This window comes from Macaca nemestrina, chromosome 9 (genome assembly GCF_043159975.1).
Source record: "Macaca nemestrina isolate mMacNem1 chromosome 9, mMacNem.hap1, whole genome shotgun sequence".
NCBI classification, from domain to species: Eukaryota; Metazoa; Chordata; class Mammalia; order Primates; family Cercopithecidae; genus Macaca; species Macaca nemestrina.
This window is the reverse complement of record NC_092133.1, coordinates 28,806,426-28,819,843: the sequence shown is the minus strand read 5'-3', so window position 1 is coordinate 28,819,843 and position 13,418 is coordinate 28,806,426. Positions and strand designations below refer to the sequence as shown.

General features: G+C 42.6%; 1 protein-coding gene across 3 annotated transcripts in view; it reads left to right on the top strand.

Moving 5' to 3' along the window:
* Positions 1-13,418, top strand: part of LOC105478298 (sortilin related VPS10 domain containing receptor 3) — a 612,041-nt gene that overhangs the window by 193,472 nt on the left and 405,151 nt on the right. For all 3 annotated transcript variants that reach the window (XM_011735416.3, XM_071069164.1, XM_071069165.1), the window contains exon 2: positions 3,664-3,731. In XM_011735416.3, coding sequence (XP_011733718.1) covers positions 3,664-3,731 — 68 coding nt within the window. The remainder of the gene's footprint in view (positions 1-3,663; positions 3,732-13,418) is intronic.

The following is a 13,418-nucleotide window of genomic DNA, read 5'->3' as shown; positions in this document are numbered from 1 at the left end:
CTGTGATTTACCAACACAGTATCAATATCTTTCATTTACTCAGAAGCGATTATTTTATAAGAACCTTCAATATGCTGAGCCTGTGAAGGAGACAGAAGTACCAAACACAATCCCTACCTTAAGTTGTGTAGGCTTTAGTTGAGAAGGCCACTCACATAACATTCAGAAGCTATCAAGATAGTATTTGTGATAAATTGCATGACTCCATTTTAAGCAAAATAGGACTTCACAGGAGAGAATATTTTTGATGTCTGGTATAATCCTGGGAGGCCACCTGAAAGGGATGGGCTTTGGACTGTTTCTCCAACATCAGGCAGGCAAGTACAGGGGATAATGAAAGGATGGGGCACAGGCAGCGATATAACAATAGAGCATGAAAGAAAGCAGAGATGTGAGGATGGGTTTGTCTTACCTGAGGTACCTTGAAAAACTTAGATTGTTTAAAACAGAGGACAGGTTTTTGCAAACTGGAAAAAATGATTGGAAGAGTATGCATGGGCCCGACTGTGGAGTCTAAGTGTGCCAGTCTAAGGAGTATGGATTTTACCCATTGACAAAGCAAGTCAGTGAAGTTTTCTGATCAAGAAAGTGCATGAATTAAGAGGTAAAATTGAAACCATCTACTATGAAGACAGAAGTAATATTCATAGAAGTGTGGAAGGATATGTTAGTCTGGATTCTCCAAGAAGCAGACATGAAGATGAAATGAGATATCTGAGAAACTTATTAGGAAAAATGCCCGTGAGAGAAAATGGGAAAGGAGCGAGAGCAAATTGGGACAACTGCTGGGCTGAGATGGAGATCTGACCCCCCAGTGAAGGAGATGGGTAAGGAAGGCAGGCAGGCAGGTAGGCTGGCTGGCAGAATCTCAGACTGTAGTGAGGTTTTGTGGAAAGTTTAGCAAGGCTGTTAGGGGATCTTAGCATCAAGGTCACCCATCAGAGGAGTCCTGTCACCCAGGAATGTGTCTGCCTAATATTCCTGTTGCTTGTAACCATTGGCCAGGAGCAGCTTTTGTGGGGTGTGGGCTTGGCAAGAGGTAGCAATGGATTTCAGAGCACAGCAGCTGGAGTGCTTAGTCAATTATGCTTCCTGCAGGTGGAGATCTGAGAGGCACGTTCTCATGGCAGCTACTGAGGGGAAGGAGAAACTAAGGAGAGTCTAATAATATTCTCTTGGGTGGTTTATCTACAGAACGCCTGCGTCTTTGCTCATGATGCTTCCTCCGTGTAGAAACACTTGAGCACTCCCTTTGGCTAGTTAGTTTCTACTCTTTCTAGGTATTAGTTTGGGTTTCACCTTTAGGAATCCTTCCCTGACTTCTTTATCTAGTTTCTGTATTTGGTGCCTCAACATTCCCCAGTTTTCTCTGCATTCACCACCACAACACCTATCACTCTGTATAGGAATTGCCTGCTCATTTCTTAGGTTTCTCCCCTGCTAGATTAGACTGTGAGCTTCTAGAGGGAAGAATCTGGATCTTTTATTTCTGTATCCCCCACATATAGCCCAGTGGCCAGAATATCATAGCCATTCAACAGAGGAAGAAAGGAAATGATGGAAGGAGGGAGGGAAAAAGCAGGGTGGTCCAAGCTTTGACTAAGGAGAAGGGTTTTCCAGATCTAGTGGTTAGAAGCTCTGCTAATTAAGTGAAACTCACCCTCAGCATCTCTTTCTTCATTCTACATGGATTTTGCACTTTTTAGAGCCATGTCCCCTGGAGGCTTGATGTTGGGGAAAAAATGAAATGGTCTGACTTGCTCCTGCAGAGCCTGAGTCAGGTGGTCATTCTGATTCATTCCTAGTAGATCGGTTTTGAGCTTTTTTACTTTTTTCAGAATTTGGCATGGCCTGCACATAGGCTTCCATGCTTTTACACAGTGACTTTAAGAAAGACTTGGTATATGAAATAAGGTCAAATCAAGAGCAGAAGAACTTTGGGGGGGGGTGTGTGTGTGTATGTGTGTACCCTATACACCGATTCAGCAAACAGAAATTATCTGGCAACTTGCTAGACATTTGGTGAAGCTATGGATAAGCATATTTCCTTGTTAGTCTCTGACTTTAATAAATGAGGAAACTAGTTATGAATGGGAGGGGCAAAGACCTCTAAGTGACTGTGGAGAACAATTCTTTGCATGGGTTCCTCACTTCTTGCTGTTGTGCTGTGGTAATAAGACAGGTAGCCTGGTAGAGTCTACTGTTCTACAAATAGCCATGCCACTGGTGTGTGCTATTAATACATACTCTTTGATTTGTGCTGTGGTAATAGGACAGGTAGCTTGGTAAATTCCACTATTCTACAAATAGCCATGCCATTGATGATGTTTCTTGCCAACCTTCCATTCCTCACCGCAGAGAAATTGAATGTCCCAGTCACCTTTGGCACATAATGGATCATATCCCTTGCCTTTAATTTTTTTTTTTTTAGTTTATATAGAAGAAATGGAAATGGGGCTGATTGACCCCATGGAGTGCTGGATGAGAATAAATCTCAAAGTGAGCATTTTGTTGTTAGTTAAGTGCCATAAAAATGTTCAATATAATGGCTGATTATTTTTCTTTAATCTTAAATGGATACCTAGAATGGGAAAGTCCCATCTCGATAGCAGAAATTTATTATCTCGGAAAGAATTTAATGGTTACTGTGAAAATGAACTGGAGGAAGTTAAATTGTGGAATGGGAAGGAGCTGAAAAAAGTGAAATGAGTTGTACATTAAATTTAGATAAACACAATTATGTGTAACTGGATTATCACGCGTGCAGGCAGGCAATGTGTAGTATGCACCTGCGTTTTGATTAAAATCGATTCAGGTGCACGCGCTTAGCATCCTTTTAGATGTGGAGCTGTGCCTAAGCCACTGCCCAGATGCATGAGAGGCAGGTAGGGAAACATCTGATGGCCAAATCCTCAGCTGGAGAAAGGGCATGGGAACAGACTGGTCAGGCCAAGATTGGGTAAGAAAACCAACTGGATTACAGGCAGCCTCAGTTGTCTGATACATCCAGCTTCCTTTTGGGTTACTTAACATCACCTGATGTCAAGAAGGTGGCCGTGGAGTCCAGTGGGGTTCAGTGATCTGCTTACTGTGATACATGGTCGATGGCAGATGGTATCAGGGGATGTTGGGGAAGTAGGCCTGCCTGCATTCAGGTATTTATGCCTGCCAAGGCCCTATTGATGGAAACACAAAATCTCTTTGAACCCCTTTTATAGACAGAATCAGGCCCACTTCCCTTTTACCCTTTTAGGTCCAATTCTGTGAATCAGAGTCATCTCTGGATCAAAAGCAAGCCTATCATCTGATCTCTGGGTGGCCTTGGTGGTGAACAAAGCCAGCTGGCCTGTGTCTGACCTTGAAGGAGGACATATGTGGAGAAACAACTGTCAATAGCCAATTAATTCCTGTTGGCATGTTTTATTTCAAATGCAAAGCACTGTCAGGATTAAAATAAATGCTACCAGTTACAGGGATGCATTAAATTAATAACTTTTTTTCCCCTTGCTTGATCCTATAATACCCCGCAACTCAATGGATAAATACTAAGCCCTCCTCTGGGTGGTAGGAGATGCATTGTATATTGTTACACAAACTAAAGTAAGCTTCCTTTTTTCCCTCCCTTTGTTCCTCTCCTCTGCCCTTATCCCCAACCCCTTGCAGGTCATACTTATCCTGACGAAGCTATATGACTTCAACCTGGGCAGCGTGACTGAGAGTTCACTTTGGAGGTAAGCGGATTAGAGATTCGTAAGGAGCCACCCTGGCTTGGCTCACGTAAGAAACGCAAGCGAAGCAGTTGGGAAGTGTGGACTGGAAGGAGCAGAAGATAGTCCTCTTCCTGGAAGCTCATGCTAATGCTCCAGGTGGAACCAACGGCCCCCACCTGTGAATTCCTTTCCTCCTCTGCTTATCTCTTTTGGAATCTGCTGCACATATATCCTGGCCCTCTCATTGCTTCTGTGCTTTTGGAGTGTCTCATTCTACTTGAAGAAGGTGGGGCCTGGCTAGAGAGATCAGATAAACATGCACGAGTAGAGCTTCTTGATTAGGAAGCCTGCTGTAGGAGGGATTCTTGTCCCGGATGTGAGTCTTGGCCAAAGGACTGTCTCCAGCCCTTTGCATCTGTAAGATGCTGTGGTTCTTGAGAAGGCAGTACCATGGGGGCAGATACACATGGGAAGAGGTACAGATACAAGTTCGCCTGATGATGTTCTGATTCCCAGGCACTTTTGCCTTCAGGGGCCCCTTGCCCCATAAAATAGTATTAAAAGGTCTATTTTACCCCTGCATTGGTATAAAGACAGCTACATTAATATCATGTATTAAAACACTTGTTTCAGCCCAGTTTATTCTTTTGATTTTAAAAGTTTCTCAGGACAGGGAATGCTCATGTGTTACACACACTTACGTGTATACCTCATCACGTACATACGCACACCCATACGACCACACTGACACGCAGTCACACGGGTCGACAGTGGGTCTCATCAGCCACTGGGACTTGGTGCTTCACCCTCTCTGCTAGGTCCATGAGACTTGAGGTGTTGTTCGTTTTCTCCCATTTACCTTGCGATGTGTCAATACTGGGCAGGAAGCTGTCACAAAAAGCCATGCATCTGGCTGCATCATCATCCCTGAGTCCTGCCCCAAGGGTTTCCTGGGGTTTTGGAGCAGAGGGGACTGGGGTGTGAAATGCTTCTTCATCTGACCTGTTTGTTTGCGGAGAACTAGGCAGCTTCTCTCCAGGGAAGAGGGAGTAGTCACAGCATCTATTAAATATTTAGGGGTTAATTGCTCATATCAACTGAGGCCTGCCTCCATTTTCACAGGACGTCTAAAACCTAATTTTGCTGCTCAGTGAAAATTGGCAGATGTATAAGTAACCAGCGTGCCTCTAACAAATGAAAGCATGACTATTTCCACTCACACGGTACTTTCCAGGGAATTAGAGCCTCAGAAACTGCCCTTCAAGCCCAAGCACAGTGATGCTGTGTGATACTTTAAGCCTCATTCCTGTGGTATCTGCTTGGTCAAATCATGAAACATGCCAGAAAATTTTATCTTTACATTGAAAAACAGCTATTCCTGCTACCCTATGTTGCAGAAAAGGTTTGACTATTTCTAGGACCAGGCCAGGCAAGTATAGGAACCTAGGCCAGTTGCTTAATGCTAGAGGCCTTCAAGTTATGAAGGGTGTTTCTCACAACTGCAGGAGCCAGTGTATTCATCAGCATGTACCAAGAGACAGTGTATAGCTTGGTGTCTGTACGGGTACCCTGGTGTTCCATTGCCAGGATTGAAGTCCCAGTTTGTCCACCACCAAGCTGTGTAATTTTGGGCATTTTACGTAATCTCTCTCTATTAGTTCCCCAGGGCTGCCATAATAATTACTTCAAACTGAGTGGCTCAAAGCAACAGAAATGTCTTCTCTCACAGTTCTGGAGTCCAGAAGTCTGAAATCAAGGTGTCATCGGGGCCATGTTCCTTCTGGAGGATCTAGGGTCCTCCTGGATAAACCAGGATGACCTCATCTTGAAATCCTTGATGACATCTGCAAATACTTTTTTTTTCAAATAAGGTTCATTATAGATTCTGGGAGTTAGGATGGGGACATATCTTTTAAGGGAGTTTATCATTCAGTCCACTTCACTAAGTCTGTTTCCCTGCATATAAATTGGCACAGAACATGTCTTTGCTCTAGCCTCATTTTTCTTGCTATTCCTCCAACATACCACCATGCTTTTCCCGAGAGCCTTTACACTGAGATTTTTCCTCTGCCTAGTGCTCGCAGGCGACAGAGCAGACACCTCACTTCCTTCCCCTGTCTGGTCACAGGTCACCGAATCATGAGGTCCTTCCCCAGGATTCCACATTCCATCACTTGGCTACATGTTTTTCTTGATCCTTATCACCAGCTGGCATGCTAAATGTTGACTTGTTGCTTTGTTATTGTCTTCCCACACCCACTCACATCTAAGCTTGTTGAGAGAGGGAATTTTTTTTCACTTTAATTCAGTGCTGTATTCTCAGCATTTAGAAGATTATTTGGCACACAAGAGGTGCTTAATAAATGCTTACTTAGTGAGTAAATTAATGAATGGGTTGTTTTAAGGATTAAGTGAAACAAATATAAAAACATTTAGTCCAGTAACTTACACATAGGAAGTGCTTACTTAATTGTAATTATTAATGATTGTCATAGCCCTGTGTTTGGATAGAGTTTTCATTCCGTTGTTGACTTTGTTTTTAAGGATCCCTTGCTGCAGAGGTGCATGTGAGGGAAATTATAAGACACCAAGGGAGTGTAGTCTGTGTTCTCTAGGAATTAGCAGAGATCTTTGAGGTTGAAGGTCAGGGGTTAGGGAGGGGAGAAGAGTGATTTAGAATGTTGTCCTTTGTGCTAGTTGGGAGGAATTGAAATGCCAATTTCTATCTAGTCAAAGATATTCTTTTATAGAAAAGATTCTTCAAGCTGGGTGTCGGCACAAAGGGAGGGATGCAGTTTGAAAAGTGGGGACATGTCCCTACCACAGGGCAAAGTCCAGATGAGGCTGGTCTGTGGGAGAGAATGTGCTGGGCCAGGTCTGGAGGGTGTGGGGATTGGCCAGGTCCACAGAAGGGGCTCAAGCAAAGGGAGTTACTCAGAGCGAGTTTACAGATCACAGATTCCATATGGTGTGCCCTTATGGGGATTTGGAAAGCTGGTGGATAATATGGGCTTTCCCTGTTGATCAATATCATGTATGAGTATACTTTTGTGTTAGGTTTCAGGAGGTTCACGGACCTGATAAAGCCCAGCTTAGGAACCCCTTGATAGAGTGTGACTGAGGAAAGGGACTGCTCCTAAACTTTCTGGGGGTTTCCTGGTTTGCTGGGACCTCACTGGGAGTCTTCTAACTTTTTACTGTCTTTCTCACACATGTTCTAAAGATCTGTATCTCCCATTCTCTTTTCCTGTACTGATAATGGTGTATTTTATAGAGCCTAGAGCAGTATGATTTCCCTTCCTAATACAGTGTGCAGAGAAAAGAAACTAAATTAAACATGCACCCTTTCAGCTTCGTGATTCGGCTTAACATGCTTAACCAAGTTGAAATTGAATTCAGTGATTCTTCTTCGGTGTTCTGTACAATCAAGAAGCCTGGAACAGCAGCTGTCATGACAAGACAACACCCCCTGTCAGGTGGCAATGTGATATAATTATTTGCCTCACTGGATTAATAATTCAGAGGCCATCTACTTCTAAATAGACGAAAGACTGTTTAAAACCATTAATTTGTGTAGCAGTATCTTGTGCCCTTGTGACATTCTTTCCGGAATACCTTGGTGCTCTTCTACTGCTGGTGGCCAAGGCTCTTTCTTCACCACCACCAGGGTGGTTATGTAAATTTGTCATTTAGCACAACAGCACAACCATCTGTTGGTATCCCTTAGTCAAAAAAACACTTCACCTATAAGATATCATGTTTAGAAAATTAATGAGGTTGGGGACTGACTGATTTAAAGGATGCAGGGCTTTCCCTGAGTTACGTGGGTCTTAAGGCTGAGGTTAGGAGCACTCCCTGGCTCTTGATCTGAGCCTCATTCCACAGTGTCATATAGCCATTCTCAAAAATGGAAATTTTGCAGCTATACAGACATAACCCTCCTATTTATGTCTCTTCCATTCCTAACAAATTTAGGCCATTGTCATGTGGTAGGGTGGTGCTATGGACTCAAAGGGAGGACCACATTGTTCTCATTTCCGTGAGAACAATTTATGCCCTCTGCCCTTGTGGATGCACGTGCATCTCTGCCTCACTTGGGCATTCATGATCCTCAATTAGGGAGGAAGGATGTCACTTTTCTCTGGAAGTGGAAACTCTGATAGTGCCAATCAATCCACTGCTTGAGGTTATTAAATCTTTACTTTTGAACATATGTACTGGTGAGGATTTATGTTTCTGATTGGCAGATTGCTTCTTGGACTCATTTCTGTATGTCTTGGACATGAGCCCTTGGACTAATAAACAAAAACTTTAAAGAAGTTTAAGTTACCCACTTCTGGAGGGAAATGGGTTAGCAAGCAATTCTCCAGCTTCTGCCTGTCCATCCTAAGCATGACTGTTCATCAAGGGTCCCTGACTGATCAGCTTCAGAACAAAATATACATGGTAAAGGAACTTCAGGTATGAGGTTGCCACAGGTAGGCGGTCCCCAGAGGTGCAAGGTGTCCACAGGTGTGAAGTCTGCGCAGGAGCTCTCCTCTGGCTGCTGGACTAGGGTCTTCACAGAGCTAAATGAATTTGCAGTTGTCTAGGCATGAGACGAAACAGGAATCATTTGCAAAGAATGATCCCCTTCAATTGGTAGACCTTGGTTCTTTACCTCTCTCCTCTCTTGCTTTATTGCATCCGCTCTTAGCCTTGCTTTACTGAACCCACCCTAGTAGTATGGGAGCCATTCTACTATTAGAAAAGAAACCAGACTGAACAGCCATTCTTCCTGTATGCCTGGCTTCAGGACGCACCATAATTGATTATGATGTATATGGAGAGTACGGATTCCCAGGCACTTCCTGCCGGAGACCTTCCATGACCCTCCTCTCTGGGTGGGAGGCTCCTCCTTTGCTCATCGGTAGCTTTATATCCTTACACCATATTGGTGATTTGTTCCTAGCCTGTGAACTTCTCAAGGGCAGGGAATGTGTGCCTTAGTTGTTTCTGGATCATTGGCAATGCTTAGCACTTTAACTATACTAAATAAGGATTTGGAGACCTCATGAAAGTTTTCAATAGCCCCAAACCAATCCCAGCACCAGCCCCGCCTTGCTGTGTCCCTTTCTATGTATTGAGTTGTCTCATACTCCTGCCACTTGGGAATTCTGTGACTTTTCATCTGGTTCACAAGCTGTTGTCTGGACCACTTATTTCCTCCTTAATTGTTCTGTCAGTGACCTTTCTTGGGGATGCTGCTTTTTTTAAAAATAGAAAATGGAGACCTTTTGAATTTATTAATTTTTTGTTTGCCAAGAAAGCCCTGATAATAATTGCTAAGACTTCCCAGAAGTTATTAGTTTACAAATTTTAATGACACTCATGATTTATTTATGTGCTTCCCTCCCTCTACAGCTGCTCACCCCAATTCCTTGGTGGAATTCCTGCTGAATCTGAGTGAATTAGTGGAAACAAAACTGCAGATTGGAATGACATTTTTTGCTAGACTGTTAATTAAAAGCCTTCCACCCTATTCGCTAGGCTCTTTATATGTGAGGTCCCAAAGGCTGGGCTGATATAAGCTGTGAAATCCTCTGTCTAAAACTGGGATGGTCTCCTATTTGCTTGCTGTAGTAATCAATCTGGTGGAAACTCCTGAATGGGTCACAGAACTTTCAATTGAACCGATATTAATTGAGCATCCGTTATGTAAGCAGCCCTGTGTTCATTGCTGGGAGATGCAAAGTAAGTATGTCATGATTGCTGTCCTCAAGGAATGTTTCATTTGGTTGGAAGGTAAGATGAATGTACATGGGAAACAACAGCAGGCATATGCAAGAATATATACATATCCACAAAATACAGTGCATTCTGCAATGACTGGCTGTGCTCTAGAAATGCTCATATTTTTATTATTACCACCCCACATCATTCCATAAAGAATACAAAACAATTCTAGGAATGAATCGGAGAAGAGAGCAATATGGCAAATATATTTTGTTTTGCTATTTAATATAGTATATCCTATTTTTCTATTGGGTGTGTAAGCTTCTTAAAAAGAAAGACGGCTGGGCCTGGTGGCTCATGCCTGTAATCCCAGCACTTTGGGAGGTCGAGGCGGGTGGATTACCTGAGGTCAGGGGTTCACGACCAGCCTGGCCAACATGGTGAAACCCTGTCTCTACTAAAAAATACAAAAATTAGCTGGGAGTGGTGGTAGGTGCCTGTAATTCCAGCTACTTGACAGGCTGAGACAGGAGGATCACTTGAACCTGGGAGGCCGAGGTTGTAGTGAGCTGAGATGATGCCACTGCACTCCAGCCTGGGCAACAAAGCAAGACTTCATCTCACAAAAAAATAAATAAATAAAAAGGAAAGATATTGATAGTTCCCATGGTTCCTAGAAACACCTGGTGACAGTGGGATGGCATATGTAGTGTTTAAAGGCGGTGGGTCTTGGATTCAAACAGCCTGAATGTGAACCCCAGCTCTATTGCTTACTAGCTATACCATCTTGAGCAATGTTTTAGTCTCTTTGAACCTCAGTTTACTTCTCCATAAAAATAGAAAGATAATAAAGTCTATCTCATATAGGTTTTGTGGGAATTCAGTGAAATAATGCATGGAATGCAAATGTTGTCAATGTAGTCAGTATTTAATATAATAATTATGGTTTGTTCATATACTCCAGCAGCCTCAGCCAGGCTCCAGATGACAACTGTGCTAATACCTTTAGGAGGATGGGGTACAGAACAAATCTAGACTCCTAGGCATATCATACCTAGAAATTATGCATTTCTGCTTGAGATAGAATATTCCTATCTTCCCCTTTATGTCCTCATTTGTGTTTGGCAAAAGGTGAAAGTTAATGTATTTCTTGGGTTTCATACACCAGATGCTGCTGCTGCTGCTGATTTGGGGTACAGGATGCAAAGTACAATCTGATTTTCAATTTCTTCACCATAGTGTTAACTCGGTCTTTATTGGTTTCCTTTTCATATAACTTTTGGAGTTTTCATATAACTAAGCCCATGGAAGAGCTTTGCTGTCTCCCAAGTAATTAACATGGAAGGCAGGGTCGGGCCATGCATGTTTCTCAAACTTGTTGCATCCTCAGAATTACTTGTAGAACATGTTAAATATCTAAATTTATGGGCCCTACCCAAGAGATTTCAATTTAGTAAGGTTGGTCGTTATGCAGGAATTTATTATTTCAAAAGCTCAGCTAGGTGCAGTGACTCACACTTACAATCCTAGCATTTTGGGAGGCTGAGGCAGGCAGATGGCTTGAGCTCATGAGTTCGAGACCAGCCTGGGAAACAAGGTGAAACCCCATTTCTACAAAAAATGTTAGAAAATTAGCCAGGCGTGGTGGCACGTGCCTGTAGTCCCAGCTACTGGTGAACTGAGGCAGGAGAATCTCTTGAACCTGAGGAGGTCGAGGCTGCAATGAGCTGAGATCAGCCACCGCACTCCAGCCTGGGTGACAAAGTGAGACCCTGTCTCAAAAAGAAAATAAAAGCTCCTTGGTTGATTCTGGTCCTAGGTAGGATTGGGAACCACTGAACTCACCCAAGGAAGCTTGGGTTCTAGGCCCACCTTTGTTACCAACCAATCAGATTACTCATGCCATCCTTCTGTTTCTTCACAAATAAAGGTATTAGATGAAATGATCTCTCGAAACGCTTTCAACTCTGAGTCCACAGTCTCTGCTATACTGGGAAGTCAAACAGGAAGCCCACACAGGATTTATGATACCCAAAAGATACCTTTCTTGAGCTAACAGCACTGCTTCTGAGCACAGCCACCTTCCTTTATAAAATCTGCTGGTGAAGTTGCAATCCAAGTGTCAATAAAATAGCATACTCTGCTAACTTGCTGTTCACTGATGGATATTATCCAGTTGGCAGACATTAGCCAGAACACCTGTCCAAACTGCTTGGTTTAAATTCATTAAACACAGGGAGCATCATACAATCTATGAAAGTCTTTGTTCTGAAAAGAAAAATAGAATGAGAAATGAGTTTGCTCTAAATATTGCGCCCTCAGACATCTTACTTTGCTAGAGAATTGAGAAATGAGAACACTGGAGAAGCAGATCTGGATTACAGATTTAATGTTTTCCTATTTATTATGGGAAAGAGGGCTTCTTTTTATGGCTCCGTCTTTTTTCTTCCACTAGGCAGGACCACAGCATGCATAAATCTTGATTTTTGTCCAGTGGCTGAGAGAATGTAACACTTTTGTATGGATTGTGTCTGTGGATTGTTATTTTATGTTGTTTTCCCTTTCCTCCAAATGCAGTACCATTTTATCACAATCATAAATAACCCTGCCATTTTAAAGGGTGTGAAATTCTGCCCATCCCTGTCCACAGCCTGAGCTCCCTCTCATTTTCTCAGCAGTCAATTCATTAGCCTTCTAATGAAGTTAATAAGTGAACAGGATCAGACAGTTCCTTCTAAAATAACATTTTTAAGTGGATGCATTTCCTCGCCCTCTAAGGTAGGCCTTAATTTATTTCCCTGCCAGATGGCCATGTGTGTGAGACTATGATAGGTGGGCCCTTGGAATGTGGTTTGAAGCCAAATAAAGGAAAAAATTTCAACTCACACAGAGCCTATCTATTTTCAAGTTTATAGGAGAGCGATTTGACATACCCCATTCCTGCTTATATATATAACGACTATAAAGATTAGGTAGTCAAACTTTCATAGTTACTTTCTCATCGTTTGGTGGCCAATTACTTTATTGGACATAGTCTATAAATGTCATTAGGAGGTTTCTAGCAAATTCCCTTTAAAGACCACTGCCCTAGACATTATTTGGGGGAAAATATGTAAACTGGTAAAAGACCTTTCCTGTTACACGTCTGTGAGATTTCTTTATAAGAATCACTGAACTTAGGAAGTTTTTTTATATGTTATGGTTGCTTCCAAATGTTTTGTGCCCAACTTAAAGCTAAAGCTGCGCTGTCTTCCAGTACATAAGGTTTATCTTGTAAAAGATCCCCCCCTTCACTGCTATTATTCTCTTAAACTTGCATACCATTTTTAGTCATTGTCCACATAAATACAGGACAGTTCTCATATTTCTGGGAGAAGTGGAAGGCCTGTGTAATTGAACATTCCATTTTGCAGATGGATTGTCTGACGTCCCTAGTGGGTTGGTGGTCAGTCTGGGACCCCAGTCTGGATCTTCCAGTTCTCAGCAGCCCCTTGTTCTTGCTGTCATGTTGGTAAGCATGCTTTCCTGGCCTTACAAATTTGGCAGCCATTCATGTTTCATGTGAGATCTATGGCTGAGGGACTACTTTTGGGACTAGTAGTTTCCTTGAATATTTGCCTAAGTGATTTTCAATTCAGGTGGATTATGAGAATCACCTGGGAAATTTAAGAAAAGTCAGTTTCCTGGGCCTTACTCTAATCCCACTGAATCAATTTCTGGGGTCAGGATCCATGAACTTACAGTTTTAAAGAACTCCCCTCTTGATTCTGATGTGCCATTGATCTAAGGCACTTTATGGCCATCTTTGCTTCTAAAATGTCATTTGCTTCTAAAGTTGTTTTGGGTAACTCACCCGCAGCATACCACCTTTCCCTCTACCCATCTTTCTTCCTTCTGGCTCAGAGTGATGAGCGTAATCATTCATGCGGAAATCCATAGTTGCACCCTCCTCCTTTATAATGACAACCATAAAGGTTAATAATTGGAATGTGC